Source organism: Aplosporella prunicola, assembly GCF_010093885.1.
Source record: "Aplosporella prunicola CBS 121167 unplaced genomic scaffold K452scaffold_7, whole genome shotgun sequence".
Lineage (NCBI taxonomy): Eukaryota > Fungi > Ascomycota > Dothideomycetes > Botryosphaeriales > Aplosporellaceae > Aplosporella > Aplosporella prunicola.
In genome coordinates, this window is record NW_022983535.1 from 720,353 (window position 1) to 739,023 (window position 18,671).

At 55.7% G+C, this 18,671-nt stretch overlaps 9 protein-coding genes across 9 annotated transcripts; 2 read left to right on the plus strand and 7 right to left on the minus strand.

Annotated features, from left to right (window-relative positions):
* Window positions 1-762: 762 nt before the first annotated feature.
* Window positions 763-1,984, plus strand: K452DRAFT_285446 (uncharacterized protein). Its single transcript, XM_033540113.1, has one exon. It carries the CDS (start codon window positions 772-774, stop codon window positions 1,624-1,626), a length of 855 nt encoding a protein of 284 aa, XP_033399916.1. The 5' UTR covers window positions 763-771; the 3' UTR covers window positions 1,627-1,984.
* Window positions 1,985-1,998: 14 nt separating this feature from the next.
* Window positions 1,999-3,107, minus strand: K452DRAFT_285447 (uncharacterized protein). Its single transcript, XM_033540114.1, has 3 exons — window positions 2,917-3,107; window positions 2,742-2,842; window positions 1,999-2,655 (listed from the first exon to the last, which is right to left on the minus strand). The coding sequence occupies exons 1-3, from the start codon at window positions 3,007-3,009 to the stop codon at window positions 2,424-2,426; spliced, it is 426 nt and encodes a 141-aa protein (XP_033399917.1). The 5' UTR covers window positions 3,010-3,107; the 3' UTR covers window positions 1,999-2,423.
* Window positions 2,908-3,885, minus strand: K452DRAFT_154597 (uncharacterized protein). Its single transcript, XM_033535577.1, has one exon. The coding sequence runs from the start codon at window positions 3,664-3,666 to the stop codon at window positions 3,022-3,024; it is 645 nt and encodes a 214-aa protein (XP_033399918.1). The 5' UTR covers window positions 3,667-3,885; the 3' UTR covers window positions 2,908-3,021.
* A 1,295-nt stretch (window positions 3,886-5,180) lies between these two features.
* K452DRAFT_223480 (uncharacterized protein) lies at window positions 5,181-6,835 on the minus strand (the record flags this gene model as incomplete). Its single annotated transcript, XM_033536622.1, has 4 exons — window positions 5,181-5,768; window positions 5,825-6,421; window positions 6,481-6,657; window positions 6,713-6,835. The coding sequence occupies 4 exons, from the start codon at window positions 6,833-6,835 to the stop codon at window positions 5,181-5,183; spliced, it is 1,485 nt and encodes a 494-aa protein (XP_033399919.1).
* A 3,212-nt stretch (window positions 6,836-10,047) lies between these two features.
* On the plus strand, window positions 10,048-10,764 carry K452DRAFT_223529 (uncharacterized protein; the record flags this gene model as incomplete). The annotated part of the gene is made up of 1 exon (XM_033536629.1): window positions 10,048-10,764. The coding sequence occupies one exon, from the start codon at window positions 10,048-10,050 to the stop codon at window positions 10,762-10,764; it is 717 nt and encodes a 238-aa protein (XP_033399920.1).
* Window positions 10,765-11,157: 393 nt separating this feature from the next.
* On the minus strand, window positions 11,158-13,479 carry K452DRAFT_285453 (uncharacterized protein). Its single transcript, XM_033540115.1, has 4 exons — window positions 12,456-13,479; window positions 12,149-12,381; window positions 11,824-12,092; window positions 11,158-11,513 (listed from the first exon to the last, which is right to left on the minus strand). The coding sequence occupies exons 1-4, from the start codon at window positions 13,105-13,107 to the stop codon at window positions 11,471-11,473; spliced, it is 1,197 nt and encodes a 398-aa protein (XP_033399921.1). The 5' UTR covers window positions 13,108-13,479; the 3' UTR covers window positions 11,158-11,470.
* Window positions 13,480-13,570: 91 nt separating this feature from the next.
* On the minus strand, window positions 13,571-14,471 carry K452DRAFT_285457 (uncharacterized protein). The gene is made up of 2 exons (XM_033540116.1): window positions 14,010-14,471; window positions 13,571-13,957 (listed from the first exon to the last, which is right to left on the minus strand). Exons 1-2 carry the CDS (start codon window positions 14,262-14,264, stop codon window positions 13,775-13,777), a joined length of 438 nt encoding a protein of 145 aa, XP_033399922.1. The 5' UTR covers window positions 14,265-14,471; the 3' UTR covers window positions 13,571-13,774.
* Window positions 14,137-15,225, minus strand: K452DRAFT_154639 (uncharacterized protein). The gene has a single exon (XM_033535578.1). It carries the CDS (start codon window positions 14,894-14,896, stop codon window positions 14,324-14,326), a length of 573 nt encoding a protein of 190 aa, XP_033399923.1. The 5' UTR covers window positions 14,897-15,225; the 3' UTR covers window positions 14,137-14,323.
* A 300-nt stretch (window positions 15,226-15,525) lies between these two features.
* K452DRAFT_296433 (uncharacterized protein) lies at window positions 15,526-18,522 on the minus strand (the record flags this gene model as incomplete). The annotated part of the gene is made up of 5 exons (XM_033541911.1): window positions 15,526-15,585; window positions 15,653-15,763; window positions 15,826-16,995; window positions 17,046-18,040; window positions 18,120-18,522. The coding sequence occupies 5 exons, from the start codon at window positions 18,520-18,522 to the stop codon at window positions 15,526-15,528; spliced, it is 2,739 nt and encodes a 912-aa protein (XP_033399924.1).
* Between the last annotated feature and the right edge of the window lie 149 nt (window positions 18,523-18,671).

Consider the following 18,671-nt stretch of genomic DNA (forward strand, 5'->3'; position numbering starts at 1 on the left):
GAGCCATCTAAATTTTCAGGCTTCGAGCGCTGTGGTGTCAGCCTTTTGAGGCAGAAGTCCGCCCAATGTCGAAGAAGGTGCCTGCCGCTCGAGGCGCAGCGCGCGCCGACACGTTCTAAATGCAGCCTGCCGTCGCGCGACAGACGGCTCTGGGGTGGGCAGTGCATGTGGGGGCCAGGGCCAGCGAGGCTGAAGGGCATGGCAAGCAGCCCCGTTGCCTGCAAGCGAGTGAGCAGTTCATACCTACTACATAAGCCAGTCGGTCTACGCGGAATTGGGAGTCATGCGCCAGGAAGCTCAGTCGTGCCGCCGCGCAGATTCCCGGCGTCACGGGCACAGGCACGGCACGGCATCCCGCCCGCCTGGGCTGTTGGCGGATGCTCTAGCACTCTAGGCACATACATAGGCCTGGCACCACAGCTTCCAGCGGAGCACGGCGGCCTTTTTTTCTGGCATCCCGGATACCGTTTCCCCAGGTGTCCCGCGTGTGGCTGCGCGCGATCATGCTTTCCTCCCCCAGGCTTGGCGGGCAGGCTTCTTTCGCGCTGGCGGGGAACTCTATCTCGGGGGCGGGGGCTTGCGCTTGCACTTTTCCGCTTTTCCTCCCGGACGATTATAGCAACCGGAGAAACATTGGCCCTGGATATACGAGTACGAGCGTGGGGTAAGACAGGTGCCCCCTCCGCCGACCCGGCATCGGTACCTAGGTACCTATCTACGTAGTGACGCGCCCGAACTCTCCCCACATTCACACCCACCATACGCACCACCATGGCAAGCTACGCCAGCCCGCACGTCTCGCAGACGCAATTCGCACTGACGCAGGCGTCGACGCCGCCGCCACCACCACCAAAGCCCTCCGGCCACTCCAGCGGGCGCGGCACGCCGCAGACAGGCCCGCCGCTGCCGCCGACGCCCACGCAAGTCGCGCACGCGCAGCAGACGGCACAAACAGGCAGCGAGGCAGCGGGCGGTGCGGTCCCAGCGCCGGTTGCGTCGCCTGTCGAGCCGCCGGAGGAGGGCTGGCTGCCTGCTGGGCTGAAGGACAAGACGTGCGTGACTCTGCTGCTCGCACCCGCACCCACACTCACTCACTTACTGAACGACACGACTGACACGCACACCAGCACGGCCGAGCTCGCCGAAATCCTCGAGAGCCCCGACCTCCAACGCGCGCTGATCTACGCGCCCACAACCGCGCACGCCTCACTCACCACATCAACCCTCCCGCTCAGCACGCTGCTCGCGCAAAACCTCGCATTGGCCGACTCGCTCCGCAGCAGCGAAGCGCACCTTTCGCACACACGGCAAGGCGTGCAGTCGCGGCTGCTTAGCCTCCGCGCACTCGAGGCGCAGTGGCGCGCCAAGCAAGCAGAGCAGGACGCCGCGCTCGCCGCGTTCGGGCCCCCCGCCCTGTACCAGCGGCTTAGTTCCGCCATTGCAGAGCAGGAGGCGCTGTGTCGCGGGCTCGAGGAGAGTTTTCTCGAGGGCGAGGAGGGGGGCGTCGCGGGGGAGAGGGAGGTGGTTGAGTTTGTGCGACGCATTAGGGAGGCCAGGAAGGTGGCGTATTTGAGGAGGGAGAGGAAGGAACGCTGGGATGAGGGGAGGGTGGGCGGGTGGCGATAGGGGTGGTGTCGGGGGTGGAGCGGGGGAAGCGGAGGGACGCTCGTGTGGTTTACTGGTGGCTGTGTAGATGCCGGATGGCGTGGCTGTTGGGCGGCAGGATAATGCTTTTAATGCTCATGCTCTCTTTGTTCTTCTACCAAATAGAATTATACCCAGTCAAAGAGTGAGCCCTGAATGGGCTGATTAAACACTGATCCCGGCTACCAGCTACGAGGATAGAGGTCTCGGAAATGGCTTTTTCGTTTGGCATGTCTTCAATAATTTTAAGGTAGCAACAAGACTCGAGATCGACGCATAAGTCACCAGTTAAATCACCACACAAGAAAATCACAAACAAACAACACCCAGTTAAGGGTCTCTGAACAACAATAGTAGCGCACAATCAACATTATCCATTAGTTGATCTATTCAATTCCAGCCGTAACTTCATAGGTATGAATGTCATAAAAAGACCGGACGCTAGTGGTATCCAGCACAGAGTAATAAAGACAATAAACGCCGCGTTAAGCCATGCATGCAATGCTGCTCCAGAATGATCATCGACAGACAGCGGCGGCGAAGGCCTGGGGTAATAGGTAGGTAAGGATGGGTGTATGCCTAGGCAGGGGTTAGGGCCTTGCGGCCACCAAACCAGTCCCGGACGCGGATCTCTCTCGAGAGAGCTGGAAAAAAACATTAAGGAGAGATGCCAAGGCGCGGTCGGACGTCTCGTCTCAGGCAACAAAGCAAACAACAAAGACTTTTCGATCTTCCGTTCGTTTCGTTTCGGTTCTTTCGTTTCTTTCATGGTTCTTTCTTTAAAGGCGCGCGACGGTGGAGTTGCTGAAGCCGCCGCCGGTGCACGAGTTGCAGCGCTGGCAGAGGAACGACGTGGCCGTAGAGCCGTAGTCGACGCCGTTGACGTCGAGCAGGTTGGCGCCCTCGGGGTTCTCGACAAACAGGTCGCCGTGCGTCGTGCATGACTCGGCCGTGTTGGTGACGCGGCAGAGGGCGCCTGCGTCTGGGGCGAAGGTGCCGAGGTTGTGGTAGCTGTGGCGGAGAAGGGTTAGTGACGTGGTTCTCGTTTGAAGGGAGTTGATTGGTAGCAATGGTGCTGTGCGTAGGTATGTACGTACAATGGTGCAAGGTCGCCCGTCAGCGTGTGGCATTGCTCCCAGTCGTCAAAGGTCCGCGTCAGGCAGTCGCCCGTGTGGTCGGGGCCGGTGCAAAGTGTCACCTGCGAGGCATGCATGTTAGTGGGCGGCGTGACACAAAAGACCTGCGCGCAGGACGAGGAATGCGGGCACTTACGCTGCCGGGGGTGCGCTTGGTGAAGGGTGCAGGCGCAGCGACGGTCATGGCGACCAGCGGGAGAATGGCGGCGGCAATGGTGGAGAAGTACATTGTGATTACGGATTAAACGTAGACGGTATGGATGACGATAAGAAGAGTGAGAAAAAGTTGTAGTTGTGAGAGTGTTTGTTTGTGTGGAAGAGTTAATGTCTGATGTTGACAGGCGACGGCAGAGAGGTTGGCGGCGGCCAACTTTATAGGCAAAGACCGGGCAGGCACAGCACAACCAGGGTCCAGGAGCAGGGGCAACGCTGTAGGCCGCGACGACAACGATGCAGCACGCGCAGCGCTCGAGCCGGCCCAAACGCTGTGGAGATGGTGGCAGGGCGCACCAAAAACACGGCCATAGGATAGGGTGACATGAATTGGAGCCCTAAGGCGCCTCACCGATGATATCAGTGTCGCGATGAATCCTCTTTGGGTGCCGGTGGTGCCGCTTTCGAGAAGCTTGCAAGCTTGTGGGGTGAGGAGGCTGGGCGCTGGGCGCGCTGGGCGTTTCTGGGCACGACAAGGTTTCCATCTCTCCCCGCCAGGCCCGCCCCGACGCCCAGGGCTTTTGCTTCCCTTATCGCTGTGCACGCCTCTTCTCCGCATCGCCCAAGCTCCATCGTATCGACCAAACAATCCCAGACGGGGAAAGAAAGCTGGTGGCAGACATGCGACAAAAAAAAACGGCCCTTCCGCCGCCTCCCCAGACCTATGGCACATACTCGGCTACTCCGTCATAGCGATAAAAAATACCTACAGTACTAAACTCAGGGCCGCACTAGAGCGCAACACGCTACGCGGTCCCTCAAGGCTGGAAGGAACGGCTCCCTTCGAAATCTGCGCGCCGATCACAGCAGCCCGCCCGGTTCCTTGCAGTCACACAACGAAAAAATGCGGGCAGATACGCAAACCCGCTGCTCTGTTTTTAGAAACATGCACACCAGGCAGGTCGGCGTCGCTCGCGGCTCGCCAGGGTTGCTGCTAGCAAGCAAGCTACCACTACAACCTACAAGCCTAGCGTCCTCAGACCGCGGCTGTGTGCCGGTGCTGTGTCGCAGTGTGAGAGGGCCACTCGGCACGGGCGTCCGTTCGCCGTCGCCGTCGCCGTCGGACAGACAGAGCTAATCGCACCTAGCTACGGACAGACTGTCGCTTTGTTTGCTGGCGTCGTTTGGCGTCCTTGCTGCTGACGTTGCGCGCGCGCCGAAACTCTGTTGGGACAGCATAGGCAGGTCCATCACATTGCGCGGTGACGAAAATGCGACCAGCGAACAAGCGCGCTCCCGTTTGTCGTGTGTGTATGTGTGCGCACCTGTTTGCGTCTTCTTCTGCTCCGTTCTGCTCGCTTCTGTTCCACGCGAACAAGCTACATGCGCTCGTGTATGCGGTGCGCGGCGAACGGCCAGACAGACGAGAGACACAAGACTCAACTCCGACGCACGCAAGACGCAAGGCAGGCCTTCCACGCGCGGGTCTTGCGCTGGGTCTGGCCGCGCTGCCCGGTCTGCCCGGCCTGCCCGCCCGCCCGCTCTGTCGGGCCCGTCGCCGTCGGCGCGGATCATGATCGTGATCGTGATTGATCATGGGTGCGTGGCTGTGCAGCTGCTGGTGCTTGCTGCCAACTGCCAAGGTGCCCCGGTTTGACGTCAGGCGATCATGGCCAAGGCGCCCCGGCCTTGCACCACTTGGGCTGCCGGCTACGAGTATGATGCTAAGCGTTTTGCGCCCCGCAAGATAGAGTGTTTAACTCTGTGGCTGTGGACATGGTTGTTTGAGGTTGGGCTTTGGGCTCTTGCGTTGATGACACTTGAGTGCTGCTGGCTACGTAGCTGAGTACTTCTGATGACATCCTGAGCTTGCGCAATCATACTCGCAACCGCCTTGGAATCGGGAAGCTAATTGCGTGTAAACAAACTGATCGGTGTGCTAACTAGGATGCGAGTTTGGTTCGTGGTTCTTCTGCAGGTACACAGCTTCGTGGCGGCGCGGCGCGACCCTGAATCGGTTCTACATGTGCTCCTATACTTGCTTACTTTTCACGACAGTCACCGACCTGGACCTCAGCTCGAGATGTTTACACGGACTCATATTATATTTGGTATACATGTCTCCACCGTCTAGTCTCTTTGTTCCATGAGGGAAGATTCTACGTATGTACTCCAGTCAAACGCCAACGCTAAATCATGACAGCATCCATCGTGAAATCTAGACACAAAAACACATTGCGCACAGCCTTAGAGTTGAGGGCTGTACTTGCTCAGTTTCCGGATCCGAGCGCCGTAAAAGTAAAACAGAATGGGGACGGGGAACATTGCGACGTTGATGAAAGCCAGCAAGCTGGTTGCCCACGCGACGCCGAGCGTGTGATACATGGCCACGGCGAAAAGCGGGAACCCCGCGCCGGCCCAGCTGCGCAGGAACGTGTTTGCGGCAATGGCGCTGTTGGCGTTCATCAGGTACACGTCGATGATGTAATTCAGGCCCTGCAAGAAGATCATCATGATGCCCGCGCCGATCGGGATGCCCGCGATGACTTGCGGCACCCACGTGATGTGCGGGCTGCTCGTCCACGCGAACCAGAACATGCCTGCCGGGAACAGGAACCCTCCGATGATCATCGGAATCAGCCGCTCTTCCGGTATCACCTTCCCGTGCTTCTCCATCTTACGCTTGAACCGCGTCTTGGACGTGTAGGTGATGATCAGCGCCCCGATTACCACACCGATCGTGATGCTGATGAAGGGTAGAGCGCCCACGCCTTCGTTCCAGCCTCGTTGCTCTTGGAATGCGATTGGGTATGCTTCGAAAAACAAATAAAGCACCTGTTGCTTCCCGTTAGTAAGTTGTCACAGCTTTCCGGCTTCAAGATCCAACATACCCCGTAAACAACCGACATGTAAAGTGTGATAAGGAGAAGGATAGGCTCCAGGAATATCATGATGAACGGCCGCAGAAGATACTTGCGTACGATGCTCCTCATGTCTACCGGAGTCTCGTCCTTCTTCGAGTGCAGAGCCCAGTTTCCCGTCTCAAAGCGGAGCTTCCTGGCCCGGCGTTGCAGCAAAACGGGCGCAAACGTTTCCGGAATGAAGAGGAATCCAATGGCGCCGATTCCGAATCCCAGGATGGCTGTAATATACGCAGTCCACCGCCATCCTAGATGACTCATGGTAATAAAACCGCCGGCTATGGGTCCCGCAACTGGGCCTATAAATGTAGCGCCAGCGAAGACGCACACTGCAATACCGCGGTCAACGGGATTCCAGAAATCGGCCAATGCGCCACCGACAATGGCAAGCGGCGCGCAGCCAAAGAAGCCGCCAAAAAATCGGCACAACATAATCGTCTGGACGTTTTGGGCGACGGCGACCGGGATCTGGAAGATGGCAAAGATGAAGAATCCCGCGAATAGGGGATACTTTCTTCCGTAAAGCTCACTGAAAGGTCCCCAGATTATTGGACCGAATGCAAAGCCCTATTGCGCAACGTTAGCTACTATGGTCCAGCATCGGTATTGACGGAGAAGCTGTTTACCAAAACGAAAAGACTCGTTCCGAGAGTCATGACCTCGGTGGAAACATTGAACTTTTGGGCGGCCACCATTGTCGCGGTACTGAAGACGCTGGATGCGAAGGTGATGGTGAAAGTCACCATACCCATAAGAATTGTAATCATCCATTTGTACTTCGTTGACCAGTTCATGGGATTTTCCTGGGGAGCAAGTCAGAAATCATTCAGCCAAGACATCCCAGCTTTTACGACGTACCGGATCGTCTGGCCCGTCCCATTCCACCAAGTTTGGATCTTTCTCTTGCTTCTCGGGTTGTTGTGGCTCTTCCCTCGTCTTCTGCCTCTCAATATCATCCACATCGCTACTGCTCCCAACCATCGGGGGCTGCCGCGTTTTTTGCACGCCGCGCTTTTCCTCCTCTCGTTTCTCGTCGATGCTAGGGCGATCGATTGTGCTAGCAGAGTCGATTGATCCACGTTCTTCCGCTAGAGCGACGGAGTTGGAGTCGGGACGAGGGTCCGCATTGGCAGAGGCATGAGCTCCGGTTGCTTCCAGGGTGTTCTCGGTAACGTCAAGACTGGCACGGCCGGTTGCGCCATCGCGGGTTCGTGTGGCCATGGCGTCGAAGCTCTCAAAGCACAGGGCTCGAGATATGACGGCTCGGCTCGCGCTGTGGCTGAATCTTGTATGGGGCTTTGGGCGAACCGGAAACGGTCCAGCTCTTTGTCCACTCTGATGTCTTCTAGGGACGTTTCTTCTTGGCGTGGAAGTGGCTTCTGCACCGCGAAAACGATGGATTTAAGAAAGCATAAAGACTTGCCCTGAAGATTTTGCAAGCGGCCCAACACCACTCATAAGATGTGGGCGGATTATGAATTCGGATGACGCCATGGGCCGAATAGCGATTGCAATCGGAAATAGGCTACTCGGACTGTTGCTAAAGCCGAGATATAAACTCACCGACTTGAGTTGGCCCAATCAAAGACGCGTGTCGTTGAAGGATCCTGGCCTAGGCTGGGATCGGCATCAGCGCGTGGAGCTGAGGATGCGGGCAGACAGCCTCATCCACTTAAAGCCGAGCACCTCGTGCGAGGGCGCTCGGGATAAGCTGTAGGGCTGTCATGGCTTGAAAAAGACATCGGATATATCGGTGTAGGTGATGAGATGACGCAGGAGTAGGTGTGGTGTGTTGAAACTTTTCGACACGGGTAGACGTGGAACCTCGGGTCGGTCGTCGGTGTTAATGCGCGCGAACTGTCGGTCGGGGCGTTCGGTTACAATGGATCTCCGTCGGGTCTCGGAACGCCTGTAGTGGCCTTCTTAGGTGTTCTTCCCCACCAACCACCAGTCTAGTCCCCGAGCCGCAACTCTGAGACATATCTCTAGGCTGTCTGATCTTACTCTGCAGCATCCCTCCGGCTCTTGTCTGTTCTCGAGATGTCGTTCAACAGGTCCCTGAAAGTGACTGATGACGCCAGCACCCTCTTCTTAAAAATTGTTCAGCCACCACGCCGTCGTGCCTGGAGCGAAGCAAGGGAGGCTCGTCCCTGACATCCCGCGTACCTTTTTTCTTCGAGGAGTATGGCCCATGGTTCAATACCGGCAGCGTTGCTTATTCCGGCGTATCTGATCTCATCAGGGCTCCACTTCGAGACGAATGAAACAGAGCCTTACCCGCCGTCCTGGTCACGCGTTACTAAAAAGTAGTGTTCCGGTCTTGCCAGCCTGTCAACATCAATATCAGCGATAAAAGACGACAAGATTGGTTCTCCGCGTGGACACTAGCCTTAACACCGAGCCACGTCGGTGTCCCTGTACCTACTCGTACTCCTACTCGTAGTCTGCTTGCCTTGCCTTACGTGCACAAGACGTGGGACACCCAACTACCGTCCCTTTCCTGCTTTTAGCCGCATTCTTTACCACATGTCCGCCGGAAATGGGCAGTTGCTCGCCCCTGGCTCTTCTCTAAGACGTTCCAGAAGAAGACGGGACATGCTCCCGCCCCATGTGGTGGTCTGATAACGCCTGATTATGATACTGGAGCTCGTAACTGTCGGAGTTAAGCCAAGGAACGTGGTATTAGTTCCAAAAGAAAAAGGAAAACCCTTACCTCATATCATAAATGTCGAAAGATGACGGAAAGCAGTTGTCTCTTTCGCATATAGCCACGACCAAAGCTTCAGGCGATCCCTTATTTGGGAACTCCGGTTAACAGGGCTACGGAAATAAGGTGCCAAATTTTCGTTGGAATTGGTATATTTGGTACCCGGGTAAGCCGACCGGATAGTCAAAACGTGCAAACCCGCTTCCTGATCCAAGGATAATGGAAAGCGACGGACTTTTTCTTTCTTCCTATAGCTACCGCCACAACAGTCGCGCGTGGTAGATCCACACACGCGGCCGTTTTCCGTCCCGGGCTCCAGGATTTTAACGCTAGCCTGTGCCGGTCCCTGGTTAAACGGCTGCATGCTGCTCTTACAGTAGTAAACTGGTTGGCTCCATATGTATGATGTACGGCCAATCAGCTAGCCATGAGAAGCACATTGCCCTGACTGCAAGGCTGATGACCGGAGAAGGACCCCAACCGTCTGGTTTTGAATGTCGTTGCCGCCTCGGTCTCCGCAGGAGGTTGAAGGTACTACTTAGTGCCAGCTGACCAAGGAACTTTGGCATTTTTGTATTAAGCTGAAACCTTCACGATGAGTCGGAGTCAACCTAAATTGTCAATAAGATATGTTGTAAGTTCGGCACCTGCACGGCCATCGAAAGGGTAATCGAAGAACCAATTCGCGAAGTCGCGAAATACATTCACCAAAATAGATTCGCGCACTTGGTTTTCCGACGCATATAGGAGAAAAAAGTCGGCAGTTTGGATTCTGGAATGTTGAAGAGCATGCGAGATAAAAAGATACGGCATCCGGACAATCATGCGGGGATGCCGAAGTTCATGCATCAGCTAGACGAGACAGGGTCCATCAACATCGCGTATCTGCGGAGAAGCAATTCGTACGAGGAAACTGACGTGTGAAGACTTAATTTGGTACACGTCATGTCGAGGACATGCATGTTTGGTTTTACACGCATATAATCTACTCAACCTACTCTACCTAACCACACCCAGCATCCCACCGGCTACCCGGAGTGCCCTCCGACGGACCGAGACCCATGTCGCCTTACAAAGCAACAACGACCTCGCTGCACGCTGACCACGAATCTCGCGTTCTGATTACTCTACGTCGAAAACATAGCACTTCCGGCCATATCCCGCGGAGAATAGCAATGGCCATGCGACCGCTCAAAAAAAGCAGCGAATAGAGACAGGGCGCTGCTTGTCCTGGACCCCGTGTTCGCTGACACTTTCCTTCAGATATGACGTCGGCCCGACGATGACGGCTAGCGACCCCTCAAGGGCGGGGTTTCGACTTCGTAATTCAGGCGCACATGTCGCTCGAAAGGCGTGAGTGTACGCCTACAAAAGGACGAGAAAGGGTCCATATCCGTCCGTATCGCCGACGTTCAACAGACGCCAACCCCGCCTCTTCCTCTACCACCACTGCCAGCTCTCAACACCACCCCCAACCACCACGTCAATGTCCGCAACATCCAAGCCCTACGGCTGGCAAGCCGTGCCGCGCAACCCTGCCACAATCCTGCAAGGGAAACCCAAGCTCGCGGACCCAAAGCCGTACTCCCCCGCCGAGCTGCCCTACCCGGACACGCCGCTCGTGCAGCAAGCGCTCGCACGCGTGTCGGGCGAGCTGCGCCCAGAGACGCTGAACCACAGCTTTCGGGTCTACTACTACGGCATGGCGATCGTGAGCGCGCAGTTCCCGCACTGGCTCGCCGACGGCTGGCTCGACGCCGAGACGTGGCTGCTCACGTGCCTGTTCCACGACATCGGCACCACGCACGCCAACCTGCGGCGCACGCACATGAGCTTCGACTTCTGGGGCGGCGTTGAGGCGCTACACGCCCTGAAGGGCTTTGGCGCCAATGTCAGCCAGGCGGAGAGCGTTGCTGAGGCTGTCATAAGGCACCAGGACCCGGGCGAGACGGGCATGATTAGCTGTGTCGGGCTGCTGGTGCAGTTGGCGACCATGTTTGATAATATGGGCGACTTTAAGGAGCTGGTTCATCCCGATACCATCAAGAATGTTGTCGAGAAGTATCCGAGGAATGGCTGGAGTGGCTGCTTTGGCAAGACTATAAGGGAGGAGATTGCTTTGAAGCCTTGGGCTCATTCGACCGCTATTGATAATTTTGCGGAGATGGTGGAGGGGAATGAGTTGATGAAGCCGTATGAGTAAAGGGGTTCTTTGCTTGATGTATAGCATGTTTGTGGAAGACATTGCTGCTTAATGAACTGCCATTTTTAGCTGGTGCTGTCTTTTCTTTTGCCTGTTGCCAGGATGTTTACGTTGGCCCCCCTTTTTGGCGCTGTCTGGTTATGATGGTTTTTGCTTTGGGATGGCCAAGGTATGCTGATGGCTACGCAAGCAATGGCCTGCGTACCGATGGATGTCCTTGACGGGCGAAAGTTGCTGTCCAGCTCAAGTATTGTCGTTAGTCTTCGCTGACATACTTTTCTCAAATGCCGACGAAGCTGCGTGGTCTTCTAGCTGTTGTCTTGTTCAAGAGCTCCAGACTTGTGGTCTGTCCATTACCGGACCGGTACCGTACTACCTCTTCCGAGCTAAGAGGCAGTGCTTGTTTGGATTCTTGAAGTTGTTTCCTGCTACTCTCGCTGCGCAATATTCAGACATGTCCAACTACTTATAATAGTTATTGTCATTTTCGTTATCATTGCCATTGCCATTTCTCATCTCGTTCTCATGTTCTCATAGGTAGTATAACAGGCAGACCGCGCTGCCTCTCTCCAGCTTTAGCGTCTCGTCTAGCGAGTGGAGTAGTATATAGTTTTTACGTTGGCATTGCTGCCAGTGCCCAGCAGGCAGCTTTTAGCAGCCCGGCCCCTGCTCTTCTGACATTTTGTAGTATAGCTGGTTTGGAGGGTTAGTTGAAGTTCCCGAGGAAGACGACTAGTACGGCGCAGTATCTGCGTGGGGTTGTTAGTATGCGTTTGGTGCGTCACGAGTTTGCAAAAGGGGATGAGGTGGAGTAGGTAATGTAGATGGATTATTGTAGTGGTATGCAAGGAGTGGTTGTGGTCGGAAAGGTTACATGGCTTTGCAGCAGGTTATTCTTTGCACGCTGGACCCGAGAGCAGATTGAAATGCACAGTAACTTCCGCTGATAATGAGAAAATGAAGGAAATAAAAAATCAAAAGAGAAGGAAAAAGAAGAAAATGAGGGAAAAGAAGAAAAAAAAAAAAAAAAGTAAAAGAGGGAAGAGAAGAACCACTCACGCTGCAGTAGAAGCAAACACCTCGTGCCGCTTTGCCTTGGTAAAGACAGATAAGGCAGCAGAGAAGCCGAGCGTGAAGACGAGGATGACGACGATTTTCACCGCGCCTGATTCTCCGTCTTGGAACAACACGACGACAGGCGCCATGAGCAGCGCAACGGCAAGGCAGGTGACGAGGATACGAGCGAAGCGGTCGATACGCGGCTTAGAGAAGAGATAAGTGTGCTTGTCACGAGTACTGAGACGCTGAGAGCGGTCGGAGAACATGAGCTGGGGCCGTGTCAGTGAGTTCCGTCTCAGCACTTCCGAGAGCAAACAAAGCTTACCATAGTCATCCTACGGGGGAACAACGGCAAGATGATGTCTTCGATGAACGCGTCGAACCAGCCGCCTTCTTTGGGGTCGAGCAGCGCGACAAAGTCCTGCTGGTGCTCGACGAAGCGCGCCTCCGTGCCGCAGAGCGGCGCCTGGTTGCTCATCCAGTTGGCGAGGCTGTCGTAGTTGCGGTCCTCGGCTTTGGGCAAAGACGCCATGTGGCGGGCGCGCATGACGGCGTCGTCTTCAACACCGGTGGTCAGCAAAGCCGGCTCCATATACATCAACGCCACCACCACCCGGCTCGAAAACGCTCACCATACTCTTTCAACTTCGCATCGATCTCGTTAATCAGCTTCTTCCGCTCCGCGCCCTCTCTTCGGTCATCCTTCTCCCGCGACATCAAGAACCGGCGATCGCGCTCCTCGTCCTCGGCATCCAGGTCCAGCAGCGCCTGCTCCAGCTCGCGCAGCTCGTCCTGGCGGTACAGCATGACGCGGGCGTGCAGGAAGCCGTAACGGCGGCACATGAGGAAGTTCTCGTCGCTGTTGATCCAGGCGGCGAGGCGCGGGTACCCGTTGGGGTGGTAGTCGATGTGCTCGGGCGTGAGGTCGGCGTCGTCGCGCTCGCGCTGGCTGAGGCCCCCCGTCAGGTTGCGCGCCATCTGCTTGATTCCGCCCAGCTTGTGCATGATGCTGCTGCCGGTCGTGGCGCGCCGTGGTAGCTGCGCCTCCGCGTCCCGCTCGATGTCCATGTCCATGTCCGCTGGAGGGCTCGTTGTGTCGACTAACGTGCCGTCCGTGTAGCTGCGCGGTGGGTCGGGCCGCTCCAGCGCGATCTTCTCCGGGTCACATTGCGGTTGGCCTTGGCTGGCAACGCTGGTTCTCGGCGAGTAAGGCTGTTGTTGTTGATGTTGGTGGTGTTGCTGTGCAAGTGGGGGCTGAATCTCGTCTGGAGGTTTCTCTGACATGGTGCGATCTAACTGGCCCCCAAAACCAAGCAAAAAGCAGTTTGACGGGAACGGTAAGTGCTGTAGTTAACTAGTAGACTCACAGGCTCGTAGATTGTGGCAGCGAACCCGCTGGATTATTTACGACTGGGGGGGCTGTGCGTGCCAGGAGGCTCACAGGAGCAGTTGCACAGCCCGGTGACGCTGGCTGGCCCGTCGTCGACGCCGGCAAGCCTTGCTCAGCCCCCCACTGTTTCTGCGAGAGCGGGACCGCTGACAGGGATGCCGACACGATGAGGGCACTGTGGCGGTTCCAGGGCGCGGATCCTCGACCAATGTATGGAGAGTAACGTCGCACTGCTTATGGCGGTGGTCAGCGTGCCAGCCGGACCGGGGATTGGTGGAGATGCGTCCAGCCTTGTGGAAGGCGAAGCGTGAGACTGGCGAGCGCGTTTGGTCGGCTAGACCGAAGAGTGGGGTTGGTTGAGGTAAGTGATAGTTTTGCCGCTTATTGATTGATTGAAATATTGACTGAGATGGTCTATAACCTTTAGGATATACAGGAAGACTGTATATATAGCAGTGAAAAAATAGGTAGGCAAACGGTCCAGATCCCGTTAAAAACCCAGGCCAAAAAAATAACCCAAACACCCCAACTCCCGCTATCCCGACATTTCTTTCCCTCCCCTTAAGCCTGTATAAGCTCAGTTTCAACAATATTATGCATAGGCCCTTTCGGCGTCTCGAGAGTGTATACACCGCCGGTATTGCCTGCCTTGCTGGTTACAACCCGGAAGGGTCCTTGTTTGGCGCGACGGTTGCCTTTGGGGCAGAAGTAGACTTTGTCGCCCTTGTCGAACATTGGTTGGAGCTACGAGGAGTCAGTGAGTTTGCGAGGAGAGTGTGAGAAGGTGCAGACATACTAGTGCTGGCATGCCGGCGCGGGTTGTGCGGGAGCGCCAGATGACGTCGGAGTCAGTCTCTTCCTCGGTGTGGTCATGATCGTGGTTGTGTTTTTCTTGCTCCTCCTCTCGCTCCTCAGCATCGTGCGCATCTTCGCGCTTTTCCTCGTACTTTTGCTCCAGCTCTTTTTCCTGCACCACCAGGACCTCGCGCTCCTGTTCCATCTCCGGCCCATCCACAACTCTCTCCAGCCCAGCGTCCTGAACCGCCGCCATGATATGCCCACTCGTCACTCGCGTTTCCGTCGTCGTCGTCGTCGTCGTCGTCGTCGTAGTTAAAGAAACCGAACAGCAAGACAACTTATATCACACCTCAAAAGGCTCCAAGACAAGACCAAGACCAAGCTTAAGACCAAAACAGCCTCAAGTCGTGCGACAAAAAAAAAAGATGTGTGAGTAAGCAAGCAATCAGACAGACAGACAGCCAGACAGGCAAGCAAACAGGCAGACAAGCGCGCGCGCAGCCAGCCTCGCCCCGCGCGTCTTATAACCCGCAATGAGGCTGAGAATAAGCCGGCGCCAGCGCACTTGGCCCTTCCGCTAGGCAACCAGGCCGCAGAGGCCGGAGGACGCAAGACGTAGGCTGCATATTGTGGGCTGTGGATCCCCAGGCCGTGGGTTGCAAGCCGAGGGGCACGGGCTGTTGTCATGCATGCATGCAGGCGTGATAGGGCAAGCTCTTTCCGCCCCCACGCCTTGCGCCACCACCACCGCTGCGGCCTGCGGCCTGCGGGTCTGCAGGCCTTATCGCGGGCGCGGACTGTAGCTAACGTGGCTTTGTGATGGCCGGTACTTGGTTCGCCGAGCCTTAGGTATATGTCTTCTGTTGCGGAGGCTCGTCGTTTCATGCCGTGTCGGTGCGCGGTGTACCTACCTACCTAGTTACCTACTTGGGTAATCCGTACAAGCGGCCGAAAGTCGCAACCAACACATCATCTGTTAAGACACCACGGACAGCAGCGCCATACCGCGCCGACAATCTATTCAACGGTCATTCTCTACTACATATCTCGCAGTTCATTGACTTGCTCTCACGACAGATCAGCCGCCCAAATTCTAGATCTAGTAATAAAACAACCGTATAAGTAATCTAAACCTCCAACCCAGCAAAAAGCCCAAAGCACAAACATGCCCAAATCCTTGCAAATGCTTCCCATGAGAAAGACATAGGTACCACTCCACATATATTCCAATAAAGAGAGGGACAAGAAGAGAGGAAAAAAGGAGAGAAGGATCCAAAAGCACTGAAAGATAGTGTACGTGCAGTGGACCAGGATATCAGACAACGAACAAGAAAGAGAGAGATGTAATTGGTTCGGACGAAAAAGAAACCAAGTAACCACCAAAACGGAACTCCGTTCGTTATGCGTGTCGGGACGTTAAAAGGCCAGGCAGGCAGTCACAGCTAGACGCGCGCAGCGACAGCTCATGCCGCCGGGATGCAGAAAGCTCGGTATAGACAGGGCCGACGCGGATCCTATCTCTTGCCTTCTTCCTCTAGTTCCTTCATGTACTTGACGAACGCCTTCTTATGGACCTGTGAGTCGTGTCAGTCAGCCAATCCTCGCAATAGTATGGGATGGTGGGTAGGATAGATGGCTTACCATGCCGGCATAGCGGCCGTCGCGCAGCACGCAGATGTAGCGTAAGCCCAGCTTGACGAAGCATTCGTAGACAAGATCCATGGGCGAGCGGAATTCAAGCGCCATAGGAGCCTACAACACGTATTTGTTAGTATGAAAAGGATCTCGCTGATCGCGCTGTCAAAGGAGCTTACCGGATCGATGTGCTGCGTGAAATCAGTCGGGTCGTCGTCGGCTTCTTCCTCTTCCTCTCCGTGTCCGTGCCACCCGATTTCCGTCGACATCAGACACAAGCTGTTGTCTTCGTTGTCGAGCTTGTCGAGCGCGAATTCGAGGTCTGGTGCTGGGATCAGACCGACCAGGATGCCGTCGCGTACAATGGGAAGCCCGCCGTCGATCTCGCCGCCCATGTGCAGGTACTCGAGCTGCGCGCGCAGCCGCTTGGCGGGGACGAGAGGCGAGTTCGAAATGTCGATGATGCGCTCCTCCCGGACGCGGGGAGTGATGTCGCCCAGCTGGGAAGTGAAGACGGGGCGGAACTTGTTGTCGAGGAAGGGGTACGAGTTCATGTCTGTGAGCAAGTCGTAGATGCTGAGGGGCTCGATGGCATCGGCCACCCACTTCGAAACAAGGACTCCGAGTGAAAATGGCAGCACATGGTCGAGACTTCCGGTGAGCTCGAACAAAATGACCGCAAGCGTGACGGATAGTCGAGTGACGCCGCACATGGTGGCTCCGGCAGCTACCATGGCATATACACCTGGGACAACGCAGGATTCGGGGTTGGCATCTGCGCGACAGGTACCGAATAGACCCGTGTGCGAGTAGTTAAGTGCGAGATATTGCACGATATGACCAATCATACGACCCATGAGACCACCAACGACCATGGACGGGACGTAGATACCAGCAGGGACTTTGATGCCGAAGGTAACGACGGTTAACAAAGCCTTGACGATGAAAGCCAAGAAGAGATACCAAATGATCTCTGGGATCCGTTCTTTGGTGGCGCAGAGGCCGGTACCGGTTTCCGTGAAGGTATCGCAGGGGGAGGCCAGCTCGAATAAGAGCTCCGCAACGGGCATCTTAGTATAACGGTTCCAATAGCTGACGATGCCAGTTACGAGAGCCACCAAGAACACCTCAAATATGGGGCGTTTCTTGATGAAAGGAATACGGCGGAAGGTAGTCGCCCAAAATTTAGAAGCCTTGATGAACAGAGCGCCCAGAACGCCACCGAGGACACCGACGATGATGAAGGCAATCATCTCGAAAAACTGCCAGTCGGTGACGTAGCGAACCTCGAACAAAACAATCTTGCCAGTGCCATAGGGGTTGAGGAATTTCAGTGAGAGAGCCGCGGCCTGTCAAGTGGTCAGTGTTTTTGCGGTTGGTTATGCAACGGATAACTTACAATACAACAGAAGAAAGTCCTGAACAATGTCTTGGGTGGAAAGTAGTAGCTGACTTCCTCCAAGCTGAAAAGGACACCACCAATAGGAGCACCAAACGCAACAGCAACACCACTTGCAGCACTAGCACTGAGAACCTCACGCCGCTTTCCATCGTTGTAGTTGTACTTGGAGAAGAGACGGCAGGCGATATTACCTATGCAGGTTGCGATATGGACGTAAGGGCCTTCCTTGCCAAGGCTGAGGCCTGAAGCTACACTCAGAATAAGTCCCAGGGTTTTGATGACAAGAGTCCGAAATCCAAGGTATCCGTGAAGCACAAAACCGCTCAGAATGACCCGGACTTCTGCGACGCCGCTACCGGCGGCAGAGTAATACACCATAGGTGGACGCTGCTGGGCCTTCTCAAATGTCTCGCCTGGGCTAATGCTCCGCTTCCTTCCCTTATTGTCGGTTGTAGGGGTCGGCAGTGCCGAATCGGCACCTAGGTTCTCGTCGAGGGTTGAGAGGGAAAACCGCGAAGGTATGACTGTCTTGGTTGTCAAGGTAAGAAGGCATGACAGCAAGGACAACGACACCACGAAGAACACAAAAGCTGCAAATTCGACCCAGACATCGTCGAACCTGTCCCCGGAAAGCAACCTTGCCCAAGATTCCCAATCATCACAGGTGCTGGCGCCCGAGCAGCAGCTCTTCTTGTTATATAACCAATGCGTCTTGCAATAGCCGGACTTGCAGTCGAATAGAATGGTCTCCGTGCTGTTCACCAGGTATGCGACAAAAGCTGTGAGGACGCCGATAATGGCCACAAGTATCCATCCCTGAGCGCCATCAAACCACGATTGTAGCTTGCCGCGGAAGTCCTTCCTGTTGCGCAGACCTTTGACCCGGAAGGCATCGGCGATACTATCGTGGACCCAGTCGGTCGAGGTAAACTGGTCATACCAAGCGCGGTCGTCGCGGAAGACGGAGTGTCTGGCTTCTTGAAGGCTTGCTTCTGCACGCATGTGTCAGCGTTTGTCTCGTTTTGTTTCACATGAATGGATGGTTGCCCAAAGCCATATATATACACTTACCCATCGCTTGACGCCGCTCCACGCCCAGGGCATTCACCAGCCTTGAGCTGAAAGACAATCTGCGACTGTGGTTCCGACTATGGTTCCGTGGAAGGCGCAAGCTCCCGCTGTTATGCCTTCCAACGTAAGGCCTCGGCGTGCCCGGCGTGGTATCGGGCACGGTTAGGTAGCCACCATGGTCGTTGTCTCTGTGCCGCAGGAGACTGGAGGTCTCATCGGCGCCGCGGTTGAAGATATGGCTTCGCAGATCGGAGTCGGATGGGCGGGTCGATTTGTGCCTGCGTGCCACGGGAGAGGGAGGAGCACTAGGCCTATCATCAGGGTTTAGGAAACCGGAGCCATGCAGGGTGCCACTGCGGTCTCCGTCATCGTCGCTGTGGTACGAAGTGGTGGATTTGGGCATGGTGTCAGGTTTGCTGTAGTCCCTCCGGTCCCTCATGCGCGGGAAGAAAGCGTGCAGGTCGGGGGGACTGGCGTAGGTAATATCAAAGGGCAAAAGGAAGCACGGTCAAAAGACGATCTGCCGGGGTGCGTGGTATCATTTGACACTGG

Excerpts from the sequence above, each read along its gene's own strand:
- K452DRAFT_154639 (XM_033535578.1), bottom strand. The coding sequence starts at position 14,896 with ATGAAACGACGAGCCTCCGCAACAGAAGACATATACCTAAGGCTCGGC.
- K452DRAFT_154597 (XM_033535577.1), bottom strand. The coding sequence starts at position 3,666 with ATGTGCCATAGGTCTGGGGAGGCGGCGGAAGGGCCGTTTTTTTTTGTC.
- K452DRAFT_285457 (XM_033540116.1), bottom strand. The coding sequence starts at position 14,264 with ATGGCGGCGGTTCAGGACGCTGGGCTGGAGAGAGTTGTGGATGGGCCG. Across the intron at positions 13,958-14,009 it reads GCGCCGGCATGCCAGCACTA|CTCCAACCAATGTTCGACAA; the intron begins GTATGTCTGCAC and ends GACTCCTCGTAG.
- K452DRAFT_285447 (XM_033540114.1), bottom strand. The coding sequence starts at position 3,009 with ATGTACTTCTCCACCATTGCCGCCGCCATTCTCCCGCTGGTCGCCATG. Across the intron at positions 2,843-2,916 it reads CCAAGCGCACCCCCGGCAGC|GTGACACTTTGCACCGGCCC; the intron begins GTAAGTGCCCGC and ends CATGCCTCGCAG. Across the intron at positions 2,656-2,741 it reads ACGGGCGACCTTGCACCATT|CTACCACAACCTCGGCACCT; the intron begins GTACGTACATAC and ends TCTCCGCCACAG.
- K452DRAFT_285446 (XM_033540113.1), top strand. The coding sequence starts at position 772 with ATGGCAAGCTACGCCAGCCCGCACGTCTCGCAGACGCAATTCGCACTG.
- K452DRAFT_285453 (XM_033540115.1), bottom strand. The coding sequence starts at position 13,107 with ATGTCAGAGAAACCTCCAGACGAGATTCAGCCCCCACTTGCACAGCAA. Across the intron at positions 12,382-12,455 it reads TGCGAAGTTGAAAGAGTATG|ACGACGCCGTCATGCGCGCC; the intron begins GTGAGCGTTTTC and ends CCGGTGTTGAAG. Across the intron at positions 11,514-11,823 it reads GTGTTTGCTTCTACTGCAGC|ATACTGCGCCGTACTAGTCG; the intron begins GTGAGTGGTTCT and ends AACCCCACGCAG.